This window comes from Schistocerca americana, chromosome 6, assembly GCF_021461395.2.
Source record: "Schistocerca americana isolate TAMUIC-IGC-003095 chromosome 6, iqSchAmer2.1, whole genome shotgun sequence".
NCBI classification, from domain to species: domain Eukaryota; kingdom Metazoa; phylum Arthropoda; class Insecta; order Orthoptera; family Acrididae; genus Schistocerca; species Schistocerca americana.
Genome location: NC_060124.1, coordinates 607924028 through 607950781, shown reverse-complemented (window position 1 = coordinate 607950781; position 26754 = coordinate 607924028). Strand labels below are relative to the sequence as shown.

General features: G+C 39.8%; 1 protein-coding gene across 4 annotated transcripts in view; it reads left to right on the top strand.

Annotated features, from left to right (window-relative positions):
• LOC124619557 (phenoloxidase-activating factor 2) overlaps nucleotides 1-26754 on the top strand; it is a 239019-nt gene that overhangs the window by 170476 nt on the left and 41789 nt on the right. For 2 of the 4 annotated variants that reach the window (XM_047146038.1, XM_047146035.1), the window contains exons 2-3: nucleotides 198-559; nucleotides 12694-12999. In XM_047146038.1, coding sequence (XP_047001994.1) covers nucleotides 204-559; nucleotides 12694-12999 — 662 coding nt within the window. In that variant the 5' untranslated portion in view covers nucleotides 198-203. The remainder of the gene's footprint in view (nucleotides 1-197; nucleotides 560-12693; nucleotides 13000-26754) is intronic. The other 2 variants (XM_047146037.1, XM_047146039.1) reach the window with 2 other exon arrangements.

The window sequence follows — 26754 nt, the reverse complement described above, 5'->3', positions numbered from 1 at the left end:
GCTTTCTGCTGTAATTTGTTGCCAATTTCTTGCTCAATTAAATCTTATCAAACTGAAACAGAAAACAATCACTCTTTCATAAGGTGGCATCATTTGTGAACGTTCTGTGTTACCTTTGAAATGACAAGTGACAAATCTTTTACTTGATGAGCTTGTATGTTCAGGAAGTGGTGTGAGCAGTATGTTGCTTGTTGCAGAGCAGAATGACCATCTCACGGCGGATGGTGGTTGTGTCGGTGTTGGTGGCTATGACCGCAGTGTGTGGGGCACTGCCCCAGGATGGCGGCCAGAGTTTGTCCGAGCTGATCAAGGGAGCCACGACGCGCCGCCCAGGTGGACCTGCACCTGCGCCCCCAACACAGACACAGTCTCCGGCAGCTGCTGGAGTCCCGCACCAGGACAGGCCAAGTGGGTCGATGGCGCAGGGTGACTGCGAGTGCGTGCCCTACTACCTGTGTCAGAACGACTCGATCATCACTGACGGGGTCGGCCTCATCGACATCAGGTCGGGCCTCGACTCTCTTTCCATACGCCTTTCACGTTCTGCTGAGCACCCGGGGTGAGTCTGTGATGCCTGCATCACACTGGGTGGCTTGCAGATCGGTGGTTGGTTGTGTATTGTGCATGCCCTCTTCAAAAATTCCTTTGCGATTGTTAGTCAATATTGTCAACATCAGAGAGCAAAAATAAAATGCATGGTATGTTGTTAACTTGTGCCACTAACTGTGTACATAATTCAACTCCTTCTAGAGCCACAAAGTTTGCTCTCGTAGGCAAATACTTTCAATTATGGTGATGTACATTGGTGTTTGATTGACTAGAAAATACAGGAAAATTTAAAAATTATTGGACAACCATATGTGCACATTTCCTTGTCTTGTGGTATGAGGAGATTGTATCTTTAGATAAATTAACAGTCTTGTGTCACTATGTAACAAGATTGCAGTTTTTAGGTTATTCTCCATACTTCAAACTACTCCCCTATTTCTACCTCAGAAACAAAACATTAATACGAACAAAATGTTTTTGACATGATTCACTCACTCGATGCATACAAATTCTCTCCCTGAAAGTAACAATTTTAACAACATGAAGGGCACTGGATACAGAATCAAACTATATTAACTGCCTTATAGTAGATGAGGACATCTCTGTCATTACCAGACCCTTTCAAAGGTAGGGTAGGTGCTAAAGAATAGAGGGGAAAATTACAAATCATAGTACAGTCTGATAATTTTACATTATCAACAGCACAGAACATTCCTTTATAATCTTACTGCCATGTTTGAGAGGGAAGCTTGAATTTTGAACATCAACATTTGGCTACATATGTCATTTTATGGGAAACGTGCAATAACGATGAGGATGACTATGCTCACATTGTTCTTGATGATAACTGCATTACCAGTCATTCATAGCAGATATTTATTACACTGATATGTAATTGTTATTGTTTACTGGCTATTTTGACAACTGTTTGGACACCATACTTTTCTCGTGAGGTCAGACTGTAGACGACAACAGTTTCACAAAACAGAGTGCATAATATAAAGGTAAAGAATCCACAGTTAAGTTAAATAAGCAGATAGTTTCATATGGTGCCTACAGAAATTAATGTAAAGATTTAGCCAACAATTACAGTTAACTACAACATTTAGTAAGTATGTTTCTATGAAACTCATTGCAGTGTGTCCCCTATGAACTGCAACTTAACACAACCTTGAGACTAATAATTTTATAAATAGGCAGACAATCTGTGGGAATTTTACAGTTGTTACTTAAAAAGATAAGGATTGGGGAAACTGAATGGTTGCAGTAGATGTCAAATTTTATTTGCGGGGAAAGTAAATACGTACAGTATCGAGATAGGAAGACTTGAGAAGTATTGAGCTGTTATTTAATGTAACAACACACAAGTGTTCTTCTTTGTATTTCTGAACAATCTACCTTCTGACAATTTTTCTTCTCAGAACTAATATACAATATATGTATTCAGGCAGTTTGGAACATTGATTAATGTCACAAATCATACTATAGGAGAAGAGAAAAGAACCAATTTTCAACAGTACCTAACTCGTGTCACTCAAAAGTTCCTGCAGACAGCACCTGCATGTGGCCATCTCACTTCCTGGATCTCTCAGTACATAGTTTAGTCCTGTGGAATTCTATTGGTGTGAAAGTAAAAATCCTTAACTTGCATCAGCGTTATCGACCGAAGTGCCAAAGAGAACGTGACACCACACTGCTTCTTTGTAGGATTTACTGAGAATAATGCTACCACTTGAATGTGGATTGTATTACGGAGTAAGTACAGAGCCTTCCAACTTACCCATTGAGATTACAAGAAAATTACGTGTATATCAAAAGGGGAATTCACGTGAGAAATGTATAAACAGAAAAATCTATCTAATGCCAAAGAGAACACGATACAATGCTCCTGCTTTATACAATTTGCTGAGAATAGTGCTACTGCTCAAATATATATTGTATTACAGAGCCTTCCAACTTACTCATTGAGATTATATGAAAATTATGTATATTTTGCAAAAACAGACATAATGTCTGATTGGGATAACAGCAATCAGTGATTTTATAATGTTACTTATGATCAGTTTTGATTGCAAAATTTTTTATTCATATGACCGGTTTCATTGGGATGACAGCAACCAGTGATTTTATAATGTCACTTATAATCAGTATTGATTACAAAATTTTTTATTCATATGACCGATTTCGGTTCATTCAGAACCATCTTCAGATCTGATATTGCTAAGCGGCCTTATGGTACTGTTGTTCCTAGTATGCCATTTACTTTGAGTAGCCGAAGAAGGAAGAAATTGAATGCTGATGAATATATTTTTTTATGGTGCAAGATTGGTAATGGAAATTGTAAAATAAAGATCAATGGTGATTGCATGTGAAATTTGCTGGATTTGGACAGGTTACTCCTGTAACTGAAATATCAGATCTGAAGATGGTTCTGAATGAACCAAAACTGGTCATATGAATAAACAATTTTGCAATAAAGACTGATTATAAGTAAAATTATATATATAGCAAAAGGAGAATTGACATGAGAAGACTGCAAAATTAAAAGGATACAAATTTATAAGTGGAAAAATCTATTTCTAGGCTTCAGGGCTGTTAGTTCCTTCATAAGGGAGCAAATCCCTGAGCCTCCAGATGAGAGAGAACCTCCTACTGTGAGGAGAGGGAGACAGAGATCCTATCTTAATGAATGAAACTGTTTCTTGCACCATATTGTACAGGCAACATGGGACATGAGCAAACATGCCACAGTAACAGTGGTGGTAGTATTAGACTATGCTAATGACATAAATGATGTCATAATCAGTGAAACACTACAGAGGCTCAGTGCCATTGCATTCTCATAGATTTAATTTTGCTCATGCATCTCAAATGACAAGTTGTCTAGAGACAACTTATACTCTCCCACATTTCTGAAAACTACAGATGAGTTGTAGTTAATATGCCCACTAGTTCTGCTGCACTAATTTGATCTGAAGAGTTTAATGGAAAATTTCCTCTGAAGGATCTAATGGAAAATTTCCTTCGCATACCTGGACACAACCTTTTTTCATATGAATTCCTTGCAGCGCACATGGGAGACAATGCAAGGATTTGATTTTGTTAAAGCTGTTTATAACACTGCTGTAATATGCCTGAAAGTTATTCATTTACATAATGTTTTAAAACCTGAGCTCTCTTTACCTAAATTATTGCAATGGTTATTGTAGTGCTTTAAATTATTTCTAGAGTGGTGTGTTGCAAACATATGGCCAGTACTGCATAGTTAACTTAGCTCAGTCAGGGGAAGATTCTTGGTTGTGGAAACTTGCTGCATGACTAAAGACTCAAATAAAACATATCTGCTTCATGTGACTTTAAACTTCTATTGTGACAGCTCATCATAGCAATGACAACTGAACAATATGGAGAGTTTTGCACTGATACCAACACAGTACTCTGCCTGACAAATACACACTGAATCAGTCAATAATACACAGCCACTGGTTGCACGTAAGTGAGCTACTCATAAATTTTTAAGGAACAAAAATGTACATCATTGTTAACATGTTAGGATACAATTTTGTTAACATGTTAGGATATAATTACAACCGTCAGTGTATGAAGTGTTATAATTTTTTTTAGTGTTTTTGGGTTGTTTAGTTTCAGTCATGATGTTCAAAAGTACAGATGTTTGACATGTTCATAAATTTCTAATAAATATTCTAAATTAAATATAATTTGACACAGTATGACAGTATGACAGTTTGAAGAGTGTCGTCGTAACTGCCATCTGTGTCATGTCTACTGTGCAGCGAGTTACGTTAATTTAAGTATTAACTGTATTTTTCTTACTTGTCACTTCTTCTTCTGTGTGTTTTTGCTTTTAGGAAGCTTTAATTGTCGAGTGCTAGTAATAGTGTTCCATAGATTTCGTGTTTGTTTTGAATACAGTCAGAGAGAGTCCCTTTAGTCAGCCACAGTGCCAGTAGTGCTAGTGTTTGTTTTGAATACAGTCCAGAGACAGGTAGTGCTATTTTCATTGTTTTCTACAAGAAATGTCTAGTAACCACAGTTTAGTCAACTATAAGTGAATTAGCAGTCTAGTTAAAAGTTGATTAACTCTCTACAGTAAATTGATTTCTTAGAATGGATAGGATGTGTGACTGCTGTGTACGGACACAGGAGGAGCTGGCCACTGTTTGCGAACAGCTGAACGTGTTGATGGCCGCGGTCAGCCGTCTTCAGGCTGCTGCCTCGGAGTGTAGCGGCAGTGGGGGGTCTGGTGCGTCGCATGGTACACCCCAGGTGTTACATGCTTCACCCACTGTCCCTGCTGTCGAGACATCTTTGCGCATACTGGGCACAGTTGGGCCACCCTCTCCCCAAGGGGAGTGGCGGGTTCAGCGGCGTTCGCGGCGCACGAGGCGGAGGGTCAATGTGGAGGCTGGCCGTGTGGCATTGCCCACTCTGCCTGTGAGTGGACATGTGGCCACTCCTTCAACAAGATCCGAGCAGGCACACGGGGGTAGGGGTTTATTAGTTATTGGGAGCTCCAACTTAGGCAGGTGATGGAGCCCCTTAGGGAAATAGCGGAAAGGTCGGGGAAGAAGGCCAGTGTTCACTCTGTCTGCTTTCTGGGGGGTCTCATCTGAGATGTGGAGGAGGCCCTGCCGGCGGCAATAGAGAGCACTGGGCGCACCTGACTGCAAATTGTTGCTCATGTTGGCACCAATGACTTCTGCCGTCTGGGTTCAGAGGTCATCGTCAGTTCATACAGGCGGTTGGTGGAGTTGGTGAAGGCGAAAAGCCTCGCTCGTGGGGTGGAATCTGAGCTAACTATTTGTAGTATCGTTCCCAGAACCAATCGCGGTCCTCGGGTTTGGAGCCGAGTGGAAGGCTTAAACCAGAGGCTCAGACGATTCTGGGGAGATCTGGGGTGCAAATTTCTCGACCTCCGCTATTGGATGGAGAAATGTAGGGTTCCCCTGAATAGGTCAGGCGTGCACTACACGCAGGAAGTGGCTACAAGGGTAGCGGAGTATGTGTGGAGTGCACATGTTGGGTTTTTAGGTTAGAGAATTCCCTCCGTAGGCCCGACAAGACGCATCCTGAGACGTGGCAAGGTAGGAGTAGGCAAAATGCAACAAGGAATAACAATATTAATCTGCTAATAGCAAACTGGTGGAGCGTCTATAGAAAAGTCCCAGAACTGCTCTCATTAATAAATGGTCACCTTGCCCACATAGTACAAGGGACAAAAAGTTGGCTGAAACCAGATGTAAACAGTAATGAAATTCTAAACTCAGATTAGAATGTATACCGCAGAGACAGGCTGGACAGTGAAGGGGGAGGCATGTTCATGGCAATAAGAAGTGCAATAGTATCGAAAGAAATTGACGGAGATCCGAAATGTGAAACAATTTGGGCAAAGGTCATGATTAAAGCAGGCTCAGAGATTGTAATTGGATGTCTCTATAGGCCCGCTGGCTCAGCAGCTGTTGTGGCTGAGCACCTGAAGTATAATTTGGAAAATATTTCGAGTAGATTTCCCCACCATGTTATAGTTCTGAGTGGAGATTTTAATTTGCCGGATATAGACTGGGAGACTCAAAATGTTTATAACGGGTGGCAAGGACAAAGAATCCAGTGAAATTTTTTTAAGTGCTTTATCTGAAAACTACCTTGAGCAGTTAAACAGAGAACTGACTCGTGGTGATAACATATTAGACCTTCTGGTGACAAACAGACCCGAACTATTTGAAACAGTTAACGCAGAACAGGGAATCAGTGATCATAAAGCGGCTACTGCATCAATGATTTCAGCCATAAATAGAAATATTAAAAAAGTAGGAAGATTTTTCTGTTTAGCAAAAGTGACAAAAAGCAGATTACACAGTACCTGACGGCTCAACACAAAAGTTTTGTCTCAAGTACAGATAGTGTTGACGATCAGTGGACAAAGTTCAAAACCATCGTACAATGTGTGTCAGATGAGTATGTGCCAAGCAAGATTGTAAGAGATGGAAAAGAGCCACTGTGGTACAACAACTGATTTAGAAAACTGCTGCGGAAGCAAAGGGAACTTCACAGCAAACATAAACATAGAATGAAGGCTTTCACCACCAGGTGACATGGCTGTTGATATACTTTCCAGGATATGAGGTTCTTGGACCACGACCTCACATCCCAGAAAGTATATCAACAGCCAAACATAAACATAGCCAAAGCCTTGCAGACAAACATAAATTACGCGAAGTGAAATGTAGTGTGAGGAGGGCTATGCAAGAGGCGTTCAATGAATTCGAAAGTAGAATTCTGTGTACTGACTTGGCAGAAAATCCTAAGAAATTTTGGTCTTGTGTCAAAGCAGTAGGTGGATCAAAACAAAATGTCCAGACACTCTGTGACCAAAATGGTACTGAAACAGAGGATGACAGACTAAAGGGCGAAATACTAAATGTCTTTTTCCAAAGCTGTTTCACAGAGGAAGACTGCACTGTAGTTCCTCCTCTAGATTGTCGCACAGATGACAAAATGGTAGATATCAAAATAGATGACAGAGGGATAGAGAAACAATTAAAATCGCTGCTGGACCTGATGGGATACCAGTTCGATTTTACACAGAGTACGAGAAGGAACTTGCCCCCCTTTTTGCAGCGGTGTACCGTAGGTCTCTAGAAGAGCGTAGTGTTCCAAAGGATTGGAAAAGGGCACAGGTCATCCCCGTTTTCAAGAAGGGACGTCGAACAGATGTGCAGAACTATAGACCTATATCTCTGACGTCGATCAGTTGTAGAATTTTGGAACACATATTATGTTCGAGTATAATGACTTTTCTGGAGACTAGAAATCTACTCTGTAGGAATCAGCATGGATTTTGAAAAAGACGGTCGTGTGAAACCCAGCTCGCGCTATTCGTCCACGAGACTCAGAGGGACATAGACACGGGTTCACAGGTAGATACCGTGTTTCTTGACTTCCGCAAGGTGTTCGATACAGTTCCCCACAGTCGTTTAATGAACAAAGTAAGAGCATATGGACTATCAGACCAATTGTGTGATTGGATTGAAGAGTTCCTAGATAACAGAACGCAGCATGTCATTCTCAATGGAGAGAAGTCTTCCAAAGTAAGAGTGATTTCAGGTGTGCCGCAGGGGAGTGTCGTAGGACCGTTGCTATTCACAATACACATAAATGACCTTGTGGATGACATCGGAAGTTCACTGAGGCTTTTTGCGGATGATGCTGGTATATCGAGAGGTTGTAACAATGGAAAATTGTACTGAAATGCAGGAGGATCTGCAGCGAATTGATGCATGGTGCAGGGAATGGCAATTGAATCTCAATGTAGACAAGTGTAATGTGCTGTGAATACATAGAAAGAAAGATCCCTTATCATTTAGCTACAATATAGCAGGTCAGCAACTGGAAGCAGTTAATTCCGTAAATTATCTGGGAGTACGCATTAGGAGTGATTTAAAATGGAATGATCATATAAAGTTGATCGTCGGTAAAGCAGATGCCAGACTGAGATTCATTGGGAGAATACTAAGGAAATGCAGTCCGAAAACAAAGGAAGTAGGTTACAGTACACTTGCTCGCCCACTGCTTGAATACTGCTCAGCAGTGTGGGATCCGTACCAGAGAGGGTTGATAGAAGAGATAGAGAAGATCCAACGGAGAGCAGCGCACTTCGTTACAGGATCATTTAGTAATCGCGAAAGCGTTACGGAGATGATAGATTAACTCCAGTGGAAGACTCTGCAGGAGAGACGCTCAGTAGCTCGGTACGGGCTTTTGTTGAAGTTTCAAGAACATACCTTCACCGAGGAGTCAAGCAGTATATTGCTCCCTGCTATGTATATCTCGTGAAGAGACCATGAGGATAAAATCGGAGAGATTAGAGCCCACACAGAGGCATACTGACAATCCTTCTTTCCACGAACAATACGAGACTGGAGTAGAAGGGAGAACCGATAGAGTTGCTCAAGGTACCCTCCGCCACACACCGTCAGGTGGTTTGTGGAGTGTGGATGTAGATGTAGATGTAGATCATACGATGTACATAACTTTTTGGATAATAGTCAAGATCCCAAAGGTGATCCCAAAGTTTTTTGAACAGTATTGCTGGTTTTGGGGTTGTACAGTAGGCATCTTCAGAATCTAAAATCTAAAATACACACACACACACACACACACACACACACACACACAGGGTTAGTTATGTAAGATGTAACACCTCTTTTATCTTGTGAGTGGTTACACATATCAATGAGGATACTGATGCAAGTATGTTTTTTTTAAAATGGAAGCATATGCTTTTTATAACTGTGTTCAATAGCTCTTGAGATGACAATTGCAATGCTATAGCATTTGTTAATGTTGATGTTGAAACCTGTCATAAAAAATTCGAGAAATGCCCCAGAATTTGAGAGCACAGTGGCCGTAATCGGCATTAGCGTTGCAAACACTGCCAAGCAGAGCTCTTGTTCTACACTGTGTCAGAATGTCAACACATCTGCCTGTTTACTTGTCTGATCTGCAGGTGACTCACTTCTGCTTCAAAATTTGTTGAGTGCAGACGTGTACACCAATGAGGAGAAGTTGGATATACTACTTTTATATGGTGAATGCAAAAGAAATGCCATAAAAACAGGACAGTGATATGGGGCTATCTGTCGGGATCACCAATGTCCAGTGCGCCAGGCAATAGCACAAATTATTAAGATGATAGTGTGGACAGGCTGCTTGAATGTCAAAAAGAGGACAAGAAAGAAGGCTGAAAATCACAGAGCACAATGAAGATGATGCTAATGAATTCACACAGTGGTATGAGACATGTTACCAAGGAATGTGGAATCAGTCAGATGAGTGTCATTTGCATCCTGCATTGACAGAATGTCCATCCCTATCATGATTTCAGATGTCATATAGAATTTTGTTAGTTTTCCCTTGAATGTTGATCTATTCATAATGTGTATGCAGCTACACAATGTAGTTAAAAGAGAGTTCATTTAAAAGCATAGTTATTTAAAGTATTCTCAGTTGTATTTAAGCAAGGAATTTGTCCTCTGACTGTTTAAAGCTGGTCACAACCTAACAAAACATTCAAAAATACAAACTTGATTACAGAAATCATTCTTAAATTGAACCCATTGTGATGGCTCTAGAATCCACACATACCATAAAATATACCTGTATGTATGTTTGTAGGAATCAATAATATTAGCTCTGACTTTTCACGTAATGTTAGTAAATCCTTGATCGAATCCAATATAACATTATGTTCTACTAATTGATCAATTACAATAATTATTGGTATATTTAACCCTGGTACTAAAAACACTGGTTATTCAGAGACATTTTTCTGTAGACTAAATTTCACTAATAATTCAGTATAGAGCTGCTTAGCTAACTTCCCTGTAATTCCTACTATTTTCACCCCATTTACAAGTATTATAGGGAACACATACAGCATCTTGCATTATTCTAAGAACACAAGTTTCACTACCATAACCCGCAATAATGGTCACCACAATAGTGCCCACCCTGCAGTTACATTCAGTTTCAGTTGTATGTCTCTTAGGACTTTGTTCTCTTTCTTGTAATGAATCATCCGATATGCTTCTCTCCTTATCACACCTCATTAAATTAGAATTCAGTTGTCACAACCTGTTTTCAACTGCTTCTGGGGCCAAGCTCCTCCCCAGAAGTGCTCTAGTTTTCCCCTTTCTGTGTTATTACAGTTAATACTGGTGGATGCTGTAGGTTGCTAGTCCCTATGATTATCAATGTTGTAGCTTGTGATTTACCTCTCCACTACTGTCTATTCCATGTATTCCTCTGTTCAGTATTTTCATCTCTAACAGTTCTTTGACTATTGTTATTATTCTGATTATCATTATTAAATTGAGGTACATTAGCCTTAGAACGGCTCTGCGTTGATAGAGTTCGCCCAATAGTTTATCCCTTATTTGCCGAGGTGGTCTTCTTATAATTACTTAGTAAGTGCTAGACTGCAAACCCTAAGGTCGTGGTCTCGATCATCTGTTGGCACTGGGATTTTCTCTCACTGACTGTGTACTTCCTTTCTGTCTGGCAATGACTTGTGTAGGGGGAAAAAATGCCAAGTCACACATCGGTTCGGATTCCACAGTAAGCAGTAAGATCTCTCTCGCTGCCTGAATAAATCACTTCAGCAGTCACATTAAGGTGAGAACGTACCACCACTGACAACACCATTCCTAATGGAGCACTGTGAAGTTCAAACAGACCTGCTGGTCGAGGACTGTTTCACCTTTGCTTTTGATGGTCGATGGAGTTACCCCTCTGTGTCGCAAATAAAAACAAAACTACAGTGGAAAATATAAATTATATGTATATCACACACACATTTTACTCTATTTATAAGATAAGCTAGTAGTGAATGTATAATTCAGTTTCTTCAGTTCGTAATACAGTGATAAAGATAACAATTCACAGTTCCACAAACCTGACACATACAATGATAACCGCAAACTGATAGTTTATGCTCCTATTTTGTCTTTCTTTTTTGTTTTTACTGTTACTTTTATGATTAGTAAAAGACCTCGACACTCACATTTTTCTTGTTTTTGTTCCTCGGTCAGTAATTTAATATAAGCTGCCTGACAAAACAAATTAACTACCCAGAGAAAACAAAATGAAACTTCATGGGTTAAGGGGTATGTGATGTAATTTCAGTGATTAAAGTATAGAGTCCAATTAACAAAGAACTTAGTAGTATGTGCCTGCTTACCAGTATATTTGCACACATTCTGGCCCGGATGTGTGCACTGGTTAGTTTTGGAAGCATATCGTAAAGCTGTTGTGTTCTCTCCTGGAGCTGCCTGTAACACTTGTAACTGGTCCTCAATATCCCAGATATCGGCACAGGGACGTAGTCGACATCTGAGCTAGTCCCATACTTCGAGCACAGACGTGGTGATCTCACTGTGGTACTCCAGTCCCCCACCACTGGTAATATCCAGTGAAGAACAACTTGCAAAAAGTGATTGTTGTTCACCAGCTAACTTGTGTCCACTGTACAGACTTCTATATAAGTAGACTGCCTGTTTAGCTGAGTGATAACATACAGTGAGCCTGGGTTCAATTCTCAGCTGGGTTGGAGAGTTTCTCCACTCATGGACTGGGTGTTGTGCTGTCCTCCTCATCCTTTCATCAATACCACTGACATGAAACTCGTCCAATGTGGCATCACCTGAAATAAGACTTGCACCCGGCAGCCATACTTCCCCAGATGGGGCCTCTCGGCCATCAATGCCACACGATCATTTCATTTTTTCTGTGTAAGTGTGAACACCATTAATCTGGTTGAGTGCATGAATGGGCATAGAATAACGATCCACCTCAGGGTATTCAGTACCCAGTTGCCTGAACATGATGTACAGCATAACTCAAAGATGCTCACTGTACCACATCAGCTGTTCAGCTATTTGGAGCCAACCACATAATACCAGTTTTACTGGACTGTGAAGAGGGGAACTTGGCCTCCTTTGTGTCCTGATACCCTCCAATTCTGAATCTCCATTGACACTACCACCCCCCGCTCCCCTTTGTTTTTCCATAATACTTTTCATTTCATTTCTTAATTTCACTATTCATCTCTCTTCCCCCTTATCTGTGTTTGCTTCTCTCTCTGTCCTTATCTCTGGAATGATGCTGGCATGATGCTTATCAGTGCCTAATAAAAAATGTTCGCATTTGAAGACTCTCTTCTACTTTTGTATATATGTGTTAGAAGTTATGCACATTTCACCTCCTGGCTGGCAAATCTGTCTCACAAATCTGTCTCACAATTTATTAGTTTCATGAGTTGCATTTTCCTGTGACACGATAAATAAACACATGCAGTTACACGAAGTATGTTAATATTATGTAAATGACCGCGCGACTGCTACGGTCGCAGGTTCGAATCCAGGCTTGGGCATGGATGTTTGTGATGTCCTTAGGTTAGTTAGCGGACTGATGACCTCAGAAGTTAAGTCCCATAGTGATCAGAGCCATTTTTTTTATGTAAATATATTGCTTTTACACTTGTGCCCTTTGCCAGCATTAAAAAAAAAAAAAAAAAAAAAAAAAAAAAAAAAATAGTAATATTTTGTTCTTATGTATGAATTTTAGGATTCAAGATGGCCCTTGTGAAAATTATTTGGATGTTTGCTGCAAGAAACCACAGACTGTGGACAGGCCTATCACACCTACTCCACATATAAGAAGTGGCTGTGGCCGCCGTAACCCGGAAGGCGTGGGCTTCCGGATAACGGGCAACAATGACAATGAGGCACAGTTTGGGGAATTCCCTTGGATGGTGGCAATCCTCAGAGAAGAGAGCGTCAATGGAAACCCAGAGAAATTGAATGTTTATCAATGTGGTGGTTCACTGATACACCGTGAAGTTGTTCTGACTGCCGCTCATTGTGTGGCTGGGTAAGTATTCAGAGAGTTTGGCCTAAATTACGACAGTATTGTGTGTGTGTGTGTGTGTGTGTGTGTGTGTGTGTGTGTTAAAAAGATCATTCCATGATTGTCAGGAGAGATTTTTTTTGTCCTTGGTGTTCTGATGAAAGCAATTTATTATTAGTCTAATTTGTGTTTGTAAAGAATGAATTTCATCGTCTACTGCTATTTACTGTTTAGTACTATTAAAAAGAAGAAAAATGAAACCAGAGACTCTCAGTAAATTTAAGGCTATTGTTATGCATGTTGCATTCCCTTCATCATTTGATCCTAAGGAAATCGTTATCACTATGAGATACAAATCAAAGTGACACTCTTTTAGCACAGATTTGAATGTCAGAAACATACGGTTTTATTAGCTAAAATGTTTCATTGACAAAGGGTTACAGGCCGATACAGTGTTCTGATGCAAGAGCTATTCATTCCTCTTCATTTGAGGTTACTTCATTCTCATAATTTCATGCATTTTTTTGAAAACTTCTTTGTAATACATTTAGTTAATTATTTCTGGGAACACATTCTGTCAAAATGATGCCCTAGATATCTGCATATAATAACACACAACAGCTATATATGACAAAATGAATATGACGTGTGCCTCAACGAGATAAAGATAGTGTCAGTACGGTGTAATAATGTAATAATCTCTGGCCCTAAAGGAAGGTGGTGTGATTCTGCCCTTAACGCATACTTGCCCTTCGAACAACCCAATAGCACTATGCGGATGGCACCGCTACACACACACACACACACACACACACACACACACACACACACACACACACTTGGACTTAGTGATTTGTACGTGATATCTTTTCATATGAACAAGTTGTCTGTCCTAAGGAAGGATTGCCACTTGATTTCTGTATTGTATGCGAAACTACACATCTCATTAACAATAATTTGTTTTATAAAAATCTGCTCTTTTCTTCATTTGTGCAACTTTTTTCCTGCATTTTTTCACACACTTTCCTCACATTCAGCTTCTCTGCTGAAAGGCATCAAACCTAGATCATTGGGCATCATTTCAACAACATCAAAAACCCTCATTCTTTGGCCTTTTATACATTCCTATTCAGACTTTGGCAATGTTTGCCTGGAGGCTCAATCTGCATGGATGACCTGGTCAGTTATCATTTTTCACAGAGTCCCTGCCTTTAAAAGAGAATATCTTATGTCATTCCTAGGCATGCAAACATGATAAGCACTTATTTACGTAAGTTTCGGACAGCAACTGGAATGTGTCCCTTACTGTCATTTTATGTTTCATGAGGAACTTGATATTTACAGATCACAAAATGCTACACAAATAGGTCCTTAGTAAATGAGTAGGCTTGTTTCTTTTATGTTAGGATCCATATTGTTGAAATCTCATATTTCTTGACTTTAACTGGGAGTAGCTTAGAAACCCATTGCATGGCATTGTTCCACTAATTCTTTTATTTAATATTTATTTATTTATTAATCCATCTGTGGAAAATGTAAATTGCATGTATGTTGTCAACACACAAATACATAAAATATAGATGCAAAGCTACATAAATGTACACAACTACACCAATAAATAGATAAGGCTTACTGAGTTACCCATTTGGACACTGTATTTTACTTTTAAATTTAACATATAGCAAAGTGCCTCTTAACTGCAGTAATTAATCATTAGCATGATTATTAGCAAAATTTAGACATTATTTTAGGTAATACTTTATGGTATAAAAACATTTTTGTAACATATAATTTTTTAGGGTATTCCTGAAGGCATGTATTTCAATTTTGCCTTTGATGTCTTTTGGTGGTTTATTGTATAGTTAATTCCATTACACAGCACAATATTTTGGTTTTTTAAATTTGAGATTTAAGTGGTGGCTGGATCTGGTTAAATGTTCATGTAGAAACCTGTTTACTGGCTACTGATCAGTCTCTCTCTCTCTCTCTCTCTCTCTCTCTCTCTCTCTCTCTCTCTCTCTCTCTCTCTCTTTCTTTCTTTCTTTTACGTGGATCACTGTTTGCAGTTTGCATTATGTACTCACATGGAGCAGTCAAGAGTTCCATAGATTTAAACAACTCGGTGAAATGAGTTCTCTTGCTACTTCATGCCATAATTCATACAGCATTTATTATCTTTAAGATTGTTTGTTCTGTTGTGTTCATTTGTTCCCCAGAACATTATCCCATTATCTGCAGTGAAATATTTATATTGTGCTTCAAACAGTGGCAAATCCAGGGTGGAATGAAACAATATCATGGAAAGGGTAGTTGCTACACACTATATCAGAGACGCTGAGTCGCAGATGGGCACAACAAAAAGTCTGTCTGAAAGTGAGCTTTCGGTCAACAAAGCCTTTGTAAAACACACACACACACACGACCAGCAGCACATGATGGGAGAGGCAACCAGGTGGGGGTAAGGAGGAGGCTGGGGTTGGGATAGCAGGAAAGGGGTGGGGGATGGTAAAGTTCTGCTGGTGGGAGCTTGCAAGGACAAAGTGGAGAGTAGGGCAGCTAGGTACATTTGGGAGGTTAGACAGAGAGGGGGATGGAGGGCAGAAAGCCGAAAATGAGAGAAGTACAAAGACTTGTGTGCATTGGTGGAATAGAGGGCTGTGTAGTGCTGGAATTGGAACAGGGAAGGGGCTAGCTGGGTAAGGTCAGTGACTAACGAAGATTGAGGTCAGGAGGGTTCTGGGAATGCAGGATGTATTGCATGGAGAGCTCCCTGTACAGTTCAGAAAAGCTGTTGTTGGTGGAAGGAATCATGTGGCACAAGCTGTGAAGCAGTCACTGAAGTGAAGAACTTTATGTTGGGTGGCATGCTAAGCAACTGGGTGCCCCAGTTGTTTCTTGGCCACAGTTTATCAGTGGTCATTCATACGGACAGACAGCTTGTCAGTTGTCATCCCCACATAGAATGGAACACTGTTTGTGACCAGATTGGAGTAGGGCTACCTGTGAAACCATTCATGTGTGTGTGTGTGTGTGTGTGTGTGTGTGTGTGTGTGTGTGTGTGTTTTTTTTTTCCGTCCGTCCAACAAAAGCCGTGTTGACCAGAAGCTCACTTTCCGACAGTCTTTTTGCTGTGCCTTCTGCGACTCAACATCTCCACTAATATCCACTATATGGTGAATAGCAAGTATCCTTTTGATTATATTGTGTTTCAGATTATCAAGTGCACCTGCACGTGTAGTCCTTTCCTTTGTGTCATTATGTGAAGTGAAACCATTAAGCAAGATACTAGACACTTTCTTTAACAGAGTACCATTTTGAAATAAAACTAAAACCAGCAGACTCTTCTTCACAATTTTCTTTTACATGGAAGCCTGTACTTTAATGTACTTTTTAACATTATTCTCATCAATATTAAGGCACTTGTCATATTGTGCAGCCATATTTTGAATACCATCCTTGTAGAAACATGTTGCAGGATTCAACAATAGCTTCAACATTCTGTAACAATTGTGTAAAGTATCTGTTCTCTCTCCCTTTCTCATCAACTTTCTGCACTAAACCATCAACAATGACTGAAGGTCGCCCATTTCATTCCTTATCATGACCATTTGTATGGCCACCTTTGAATGCTCTGACCCATATCTGTACTATTCCATAATTCACAAAGTTTTCTCCACAGAACTTCAAAATGGTACTTCCTTTAACAACACACTGTACACCTTACCTGTCAGTTTACAACTGATCCATTTCCCATCCCCATTACTGTTGTTTCTCACTCATCTTAAATGTTTACTTTACCTTTTTTCTACAAGGGGCATCCAATAAATAAGTTTCCCTATTTTATAAAAAGACATTACACACAACTTATCATATTGAAATAATTTTATTCACATTGCACACTGCTCCTATTACTCTTCTACATAGTTGCCATGTTTTTCTACGCACTTTCTGTAACATGACAAGAGTTTTTTTCCATTCCTGTGTTGTACCAGGTCTGGTTCTGTCCTTGAAACCAACTGTTCACTGTTGATGTGACTCCATCATTAGTGCTGAAGTACTTCCCTCCAGGATGACTGTTGAGTTGGGGGAATATGTGAAAATATCTTTGGGCAAGATCTGGTGAATATGGAGGATGATGAAACATTTTCCAGTTGAATCTTACCAGCTCTTGCTAGGTCATTCAAAGTGAACTAGACAGAGCATTATTATGAGGGAAGGGAACTTTGCAAGACAAAGGTCCAGGATGATGAAGTCACATAAGCAGTGAACAGCTGGTTAGGAGCACAGGACCTGACGTGACCTGGTACAACACTGGTTTGGAAAACTTTTGCCATGTTACCAAAAGTGTTCAGAAAAACATAGCGACTATGTAGAAAAGTAACAGAAGTATTGTACAATGCCAATAAAATTATTTTCACATGATAAATTGGGTGTAATATGTTTTTTTTTAAATATGGAAACTTACTTATTGGACACTCCTCATAGAACAGAAAGTACTTCTTTCAGTATTTCAGTGAGGATGCAACCTTCTGTTAAGTCAATTAGAAGCAGGTTACAAATAATCAGCACTGGTTGAGAACTTCCACATTAAACTATATTCTTAATGTCATGAATAAGAAACAAAGTAAGAGTGAAGATCAAAGACTGATATGTAGCATATGTTACTTTTAATTTTGTCAAATGTTCGGTACTCAATTTGAGTGTGCTCCTTCCTGCCTTTTCCATGTGCATCCTCCATGTCAGAGCTAATGTGTAGCATGCTTCTGTAATTGTTCATCATTCTCTTAGAGTTGACATATGTGGGAGCAGAGCACAAAACAACAGATCTGTCTTTCTCTACATAAGAAACTGATTCTTCTTCAAGTCCTTGAAATATTTACATACTGTAACACAAAACCCTACATATTCACAATATGCTTACTGCAACCTTCCATAAATTTATGATAATATATGCTCTTGCACTTCTGGCCATTAAGATAGCAGCAACTGGTTTGATAGCACATAATACTCAATTTAGTAGGAGGAATACATGAGTAAATCTATAGGTGATCTGGGAACGTATGTGGTGTGACATTTAGTACACAGAGCTATCACCACAGGAAGGAGTAATGGCTCTGACTCAGCTGAGACACTGTTTGAACTGAGCTCTGATGACTATCACAGGTACATCATTCTGTGCTGCCTTAACTTTATACTAGAATTCGTCAATGGTAGCAGCTGGTGAGTAGTTCTATGCCAGTGTCTCAGCAACCTGTTACCAGATGTTTTTAATCAGTGAAAGATCTGGAGATAGTGTTGACTGAGGTAGTAATATAATACCTTCTGTAACCAGGTAGGATAGGAAGGTGCAATCTCGAGTTGTCTTCTCGAAAAGTGACTTCATACAGACCAGCAACATAGGGCACAGTTGTGGTGTCACCGCCAGACACCACACTTGCTAGGTGGTAGCCTTTAAATCGGCCGCGGTCCGTTAGTATACGTCGGACCCGCGTGTCGCCACTTTCAGTGATTGCAGACCGAGCGCCGCCACACGGCAGGTCTAGAGAGACTTCCTAGCACTCGCCCCAGTTGTACAGCCGTCTTTACTAGCAATGGTTCACTGACAAATTACGCTCTCATTTGCCGAGATGATAGTTAGCATAGCCTTCAGCTATGACCTAGCAAGGTGCCATTACCAGTTACTATTGATGCTGTAAAACGTGTACCGTCAAGAGCGATGTTCACCAATTATGGATTAAAGTTAAGTATTCCAGTAGCTACGTACGTTTTTTGTTAGTCTCATTTCCTTGACCTGTTCCAGACCTCACGCCAGCCTGCATGAGCTAAAACGCGTGCCTTTCGGCTTCCTCTCATAGTGGGTTGGCTCTCTTGCCAATCCACAACAACAGTCATCAGCATTAGTGGAGTAATGCGACTGAGTACTTGAGCTGGAGGTGATTGTGTCGTGACACCCTATGTTGTCACATCAATTGCTTTGCCTGAATGAAGATGACAAATGCAATTCTTCTCGGGCCATCTCTTGCAGATATAACCCTCTCAAAGTTGTGTGAAGAGCTAGGAATCACACGGAGAGGTTACGTGGTGCCACTCCTATGCCTATTACTGCTGTCGAGTGCACCACTGTCTGTGCACTGTCGCTGTTTTGCCTCTCTGCTGCTTCATCTAGGGATCACACTGAAGTATCTGCACTAGCAGAATAGAAATGTGGAAAATGCAAGTCTGAAAACAATTTATTGGACTCGACAAAAGGAAACAATAATACGATCTCCAAAAAGAACAACAGACTCGATCCCAGCTGTGGATCATCACAAACATAAAATAACAAATAATAATAGAAAAGACCTGTCTCTTCATGGGGAGAGATCACAATGAAACAATTCTACAATGTCTAGATGTTTATCAATTATACCAAGTCCATCTGCAAGAGATTGGCCAGCTAGAAGAGGCGTCTGGCCACGGCTGCCGGGGTGGCGGCTCTGTATGCTTCCAAGCTGTGTGCTGAACTGAACTTTGCCTGCAGTGTGCCGCCCTATTCAGCCCGTTTGGCGGATGTATCTGCCAGAACTATTTGCGATCACGTGCCTGGCGTATCAAATTAGTTCCTGGGGTACCTGTGACCTCTGGTGAAGTTGTTCTGCAGGCTCCGTGAACGGGTAGCGGTCCCTGGCAGCCATTGGTGGAGAGCTGGTGTTGTGTTGTAGTCACTGGTAAATATTTGTGTTGACAATGCAGATGACGGAGGTTTTCCTGGTGAATGTACGTCCTGTGATGTAGACATCCCGTGTCGGTTGGACATGGATGCCGATGCAGTAGGCGCTGTGATGTATGAAGTGGACAGCCACAGCACACATGACCGTGGTTGCTGTGCTGCCAGTCTGCAGTGATCCAGACAGTACTGTCCATGTGGATATTTGTCGTGCTGCAAATGAGTCCATTTCGTGACCAAAGGATTGTACAATTCTACACAGCCTATTAACAAGTATCTGTTGACGAGGGTGAAATCCTATACTGCTTGGAGTATGGCTGTCCTGAACACATTTACTCTATACTTGCATGCAAGCTAGATTTCCTGACCAATGTGAGTAGCAGTATTGCAGAATGATAAAGCAGGCTCGGTAAACCACGATCCTGCCACTGTCAAATGTTGACACATTTTAGTAGGTATTTCTCGTTCTTACCATACGTGAGACACTTCATGATTTACTCACAAACAGCCACCTCCAATTGCAGTTTCTGAATGAGAAACCTTCTCCATAATCTTTTATTGTGTACAGATAGTGGATGATGTCACTTCTACTTGTTTAATGTGGCTGCACTGAAATGGTAATCATTTCTATACCCAAGTGTTCAGTATGATGGACATGTACATAAACCTCTACTATTCTGAAGCATTTAGGAAACTCACCAATGATGTGAGAAATGTGTGCTGGAGAGAAAATTCACTAGGAATTTTGCAAGTATATGTATCACGTTACTAAGCAGAATATTGTTGACAGATCTCCCACACAACCAGAAGAAATTCTGGCAATTTGTAAAAGCCATTAGTAGTATCAAAGTCAGTGTGCAGACATTCATGAGGGAAGATAACAAAGGATTGGTGCTGGGCCCTCTTGTTTCCAACCCACATAAATGGTAGTGCAATGGCTTTAAATCTTGATTAAATCTTCGCTGACGACACAAACTTACTACTCAAGCTTCCAAACTCAACAGTGGCAGATTCATCTCATGTAGGCCTACTAATCTAACAGTTCATATTAGTCTGCATCTACAGCTATACCCTGCAAACCACTGTGAGTTGCCTGCTAGAGGATACTTTTCAATAATATAATAATAATAATAATAATAATAATAATAAAATAGCATTAAAGATTCCAATACCACAACAGATAAATGCAGACTTTGCAAACAACAAATAGAAACAGTGGATCACATCACAAGGGGATGTACAATACTAGCAAATACAGAATACCCCAGAAGACATGACAATGTAGCAAAAATAATACATCAACAACTTGCCGTACAACATAAACTAATAAAACAACACGTTCCCACATACAAGTATGCACCACAAAATGTACTGGAGAATGATGAATACAAATTATACTGGAACAGAACCATTATAACAGATAAAACAACACCACATAACAAACCTGACATCATACTCACCAATAAAAAGAAGAAATTAACACAACTAATCGAAATATCCATACCCAATACAACAAATATACAGAAGAAAACAGGAGAAAAAATTGAAAAATACATCCAACTGGCTGAGGAAGTCAAAGACATGTGGCATCAGGATAAAGTTGACATCATACCGATTATACTATCAACTACAGGAGTCATACCACACAATATCCACCATTACGTCAACGCAATACAGCTACATCCAAACGTATATATACAACAACAGAAATCTGTAATTATTGATACATGTTCAATTACCCGAAAGTTCCTAAATGCAATGTAACATATACCGTACAGTTACAAGGAAGTCACACTTGATCAAGGTCCACGTCACTTTCCATTTGTAACCAGACATAATGTCTGAGACAAGAAAGAGAAATAATAATAATAATAATAATAATAATAATAAACCCCGTGGAGCCCCGGGAAAAGAATAGGCCTTCGGTATGTTCTGACAGTCGTAAAAGGCGATGAAAAGATCAAACCACTAATAGGGCTAACCCCCCTTTTAGTGTGATTAGTTGGTTCAGGACAGAACTAATGAAGCCTCGGACAAGCGCTGTCATGGTCGGGGACAACGCTTGAACCCTATGCCCGTCCACAATGGTAACGACACAGCAAGCCACACGGAAAATGATTTAAATCCAAATAGAGGTGTTTTGCAGGATATGCTCCCTGCAACCACTCTAGAAGGAAAACAAAGACAGAGGATGAGATGGTCAGATGAAGTTAACCGACACCTCATGTTCTGTTATTACCAAGCAACAAACTTGGGAACCAACACAACTGGATACAGATCACAAGTATACACAACATTTATTAGCAGACACCCAGAATTAAAATTTTTAACAGAACAACGACTAGCTGATCAGATCCGTGTAATAATAAAAAATAACAGGATACCCCAGTCAGAATTAGAAAACATCAAACAACAAAAGAAGAAAATACAGTAATGGACTCAAACATCCCAGAGCAAACAAACAAAGAACACGACGCATCAATTAAACAATCAGAGGAAAACGAAATCTTAAGACAGCCACCAGAACAAGCACAAATAGAACATGAAGTGACACACATGTTAGATATAGAAGAAAAATTTCAGTTGACATATATAGAATACAAAGAGACAAATACAGGCGTTAGACCATTCTTGCATAGACCACCAAATAACCCACAAGTCGAAACAACAACAACTACTATCAACACAATCATACACAACAAAATGAATGAAAATACAACTATGGAAGAGTTACAACTACTGGTTTATATAGGAGCACTCACAACACTAAATATGCACACTAGGCAGAGATCAGAACAAACCAACACACAGAAGAAACCCACAAAACCAGCTTGGCAACACAGGCTACAGAGCAGAATAGAAAAACTGAGAAAACACATCGGACAGCTACACAATTTATAAGAAATGAAATATCAGACAAAAAACAAAAAAGGTCAGGTAAAATCTCACAACAAGAAGCGATAGAGCAATTAGATGAAAAGAAGCAGAAATTACAAGCATTGGCCAAACGACTTAGAAGACAAGAAAAGTGAAAATAGAAGGAAACAAAACCAAACATTCAACATAAACCAAAAGAAATTTTATCAGACAATAGATAACACACACATTAAAATAGACAACCCACCAAACATAACATACATGGAACACTTCTGGAGCAACGTATGGTCAAACCCGGTACAACATAACAGGCATGCACGGTGGATACAAGCAGAAACAGACACATACAAGATGATACCACAAATGCCTGAAGTGATAATTTTGCAACATGAAGTCACCCGAGCAATTAATTCTACACACAATTGGAAAGCCCCTGGAAAAGCCCCTGGCTAATGAAGTTCACCTCAACACATTCACATCTAACTAAATTATTTAACATTATATATAAAAACAAAGATGAGGTGACTTACCGAACAAAAGCGCTGGCAGGTCGATAGACACACAAACAAACACAAACACACACACAAAATTCAAGCTTTCGCAACAAACTGTTGCCTCATCAGGAAAGAGGGAAGGAGAGGGGAAGACGAAAGGAAGTGGATTTTAAGGGAGAGGGTAAGGAGTCATTCCAATCCCGGGAGCGGAAAGACTTACCTTAGGGGGAAAAAAGGACAGGTATACACTCGCACACACGCACATATCCATCCACACATACAGACACAAGCAGACATATTTAAAGACATATTGGTCTTTAAATATGTCTGCTTGTGTCTGTATGTGTGGATGGATATGTGCGTGTGTGCGAGTGTATACCTGTCCTTTTTTCCCCCTAAGGTAAGTCTTTCCGCTCCCGGGATTGGAATGACTCCTTACCCTCTCCCTTAAAACCCACTTCCTTTCGTCTTCCCCTCTCCTTCCCTCTTTCCTGATGAGGCAACAGTTTGTTGCGAAAGCTTGAATTTTGTGTGTGTGTTTGTGTTTGTTTGTGTGTCTATCGACCTGCCAGCGCTTTTGTTCGGTAAGTCACCTCATCTTTGTTTTTATATATAATTTTTCCCACGTGGAATGTTTCCTTCCATTATATTAAATTATTTAACAGTTACATTGCAGACCCATACACATTCCCTGATACACTTACACATGGAATAACTTATCTGAAACCTAAAGATCAAGCAGACACAGCAAATCCAGCAAAATATCACCCCATAACATGCCTACCAACAATATACAAAATATTAACCTCAGTCATTTCACAGAAATTAATGACACATACAACACAGAACAAAATTATAAACGAAGAACAAAAAGGCTGTTGCAAAGGAGCTCGAGGATGTAAAGAGCAACTAATAATAGACGCAGAGGTGACATATCAAGCTAAAGCTAAACAAAGGTCGCTTCACTACGCATACATTGATTACCGAAAAGCTTTTGATAGTGTACCCCACTCATGGTTACTACAAATATTGGAAATATACAAAGTATATCCTAAATTGATACAGTTCTTAAACATAGTAATGAAAAATTGGTAAACCACACTTAATATCCAAACAAATTCAAATAATATTACATCACAGCCAATACAGATTAAGCGTGGAATATACCAAGGAGACTCATTAAGTCCTTTCTGGTTCTGCCTTGCTCTGAACCCACTATCCAACATGCTAAATAATACAAATTATGGATACAATATTACTGGAACATACCAACACAAAATCACACATTTGCTATACATGGATGATCTAAAACTACTGGCAGCAACAAATCAACAACTCAACCAATTACTAAAGATAACAGAAGTATTCAGCAATGATATAAATATGGCTTTTGGAGCAGACAATTGTAAGAAAAATAGCATAGTCAAGGGAAAACACACTAAACAAGATGATTACATGTTGGATAACCACAGCGACTGCATAGAAGCGATGGAAAAAACAGATGCCTATGAATATCTAGGATACAGACAAAAAATAGGAATATACAATACAAATATTACAGAATAACTAAAAGAAAAATATAGACAAAGACAAACAAAAATACTGAAAACAGAATTGACAGCAAGAAACAAGACAAAAGCTATAAATACTTATGCTATACCAATATTGACCTACTCATTTGGAGTAGTGAAATGGAGTAACACAGACCTAGAAGCACCCAATACACTTACACGATCACAATGCCACAAATATAGAATACATCACATACATTCAGCAACAGAAAGATTCACATTAAGCAGAAAGGAAGGAGGAAAGGGATTTATGGACATAAAAAACCTACATTATGGACATATATTTAAAAACAAAGATGATGTGACTTACCATATGAAAGCGCTGGCAGGTCAATAGAAACACAAACAGACACATACATACACACAAAATTCAAGCTTTCGCAACAAACTGTTGCCTCATCAGGAAAGAGGGAAGGAGAGGGAAAGACGGAAGGATGTGGGTTTTAAGGGAGAGGGTGAGGAGTCATTCCAATCCCGGGAGCGGAAAGACTTACCGTAGGGGGAAAAAAGGACAGGTACACACACACACACACACACACACACACATCCATCCGCACATACACAGACACAAGCAGACATTTGTAAAGGCAAAGAGTCATACAACAGCATATGTTTTCTTTTTGAACATTAAAAGCAAGTCACCACTTTGAAATCATATTGAGATCTATCTGAATACTTGTGCAGCTGTAATCAGAAAATAATTTATAATAGATAACTTGTCAGTGTCTGAGGTTACTATTAATATTGGCTGCAATATCATTAATATAAAAGATGAACAGCAAGAATCACAACAAACTTCCCTGGGGCACATCTGAAGTTACTTCATCTGTCAATGATTCTCCATCCGAGGTAACATGCTGTCTTTGCTACCAAGAAATCTTCAGTCCAATCACAAATTTCACATGATACCCCACATTATTGTATTTGAGATAATAAGTACATGTGTGGTGCTTTCGAAAAATAAAGAAATACGGGATCTACCCTACTGCTTTGATCCGTGGTTTTCAGCACGTCATGTCTGAGAAGTGTGAGTTAGGTTTCGCATGAGTGATTTTTTCCAAAATCCATAGTTGCTAGTATGGAGGAAATCATTCTGTTAAAATTTCCTCATCCCATTTGAGCTCAAAGTACAATCTCAGATTTTACAACAAACTCCAAGGATACTGGCCCGAGTTCACGATCACTTCCACTGCCCTTCTTATAGACGGATGTGACTTGTGTTTTCTTCCAATTATTATACATGATTTTTGTTCAGTTTATCTACAGCATATTATTGTTAAAAGAAGGGCTAACGTGGCCTCAAATTCAGTATAGAATGTGATGAAGGTTCTGCTGGGCCTGAAACTTTATTCAGTTTTAAAGATTTCAGCTGCTGCTCAATGACACTGTCACTAACACATGTCTCACTCATTTTTGCAGTGATGGAGAACCAAAATGGAGCTGTGCTCCTGGATTTTCCATTGTTCAAGAACATTTGAAAGTGAAGTTCAACATTTCTGCTTTTGTCTTGATACTTTTGTCTTGATATCTTCAATTTCAGTTTGTTTCATCCACGATTGTCTAGTGTAACATTCCTGTTCTTGTGCAAGATGTAGAAGGAATTAACCCCAAAAATCCTGGTTTTATGAGTGTGTGCTGAAATGTAATACCTCCAAATTTTTCATGTGAAAGATCTTAGTTCTGTAAATAAAAAAATGTTACCAGCATTCTACATCGTCATTCTTTTTTGCTCATATTTATTTCTCAACATAGTCATGCTGGTGACAAACACATTTCTCTCAAGGATAGACCACTTTGTTGAGACAGTCACTGCAGAATGTTTGACTCTGTTGACAGGATCACAACCTCACCTCTGGTTGCACAACCTCATCGCTATCAGAGAGAAGTCCTTGAAGGTATTCTTGTTTTGGAAACAGGTGAAAATTGGATGGGGCCAAGTCTGGGCTGTATGCAGGATATTGATGACTGTGAACTAAAGGCGTCAGATTGTTGCAGCATTTGTATGTCATCTGACATTGTCGTGCAGGAGGAGAGGGTGCTCCATGTGGGGGCCAGTGTTTTCTGTGGTTACAAACTCAGATACGGCACTCTGTCTTTCACGCAACAACATAGTTCCCCCCCCCCCCCCCCC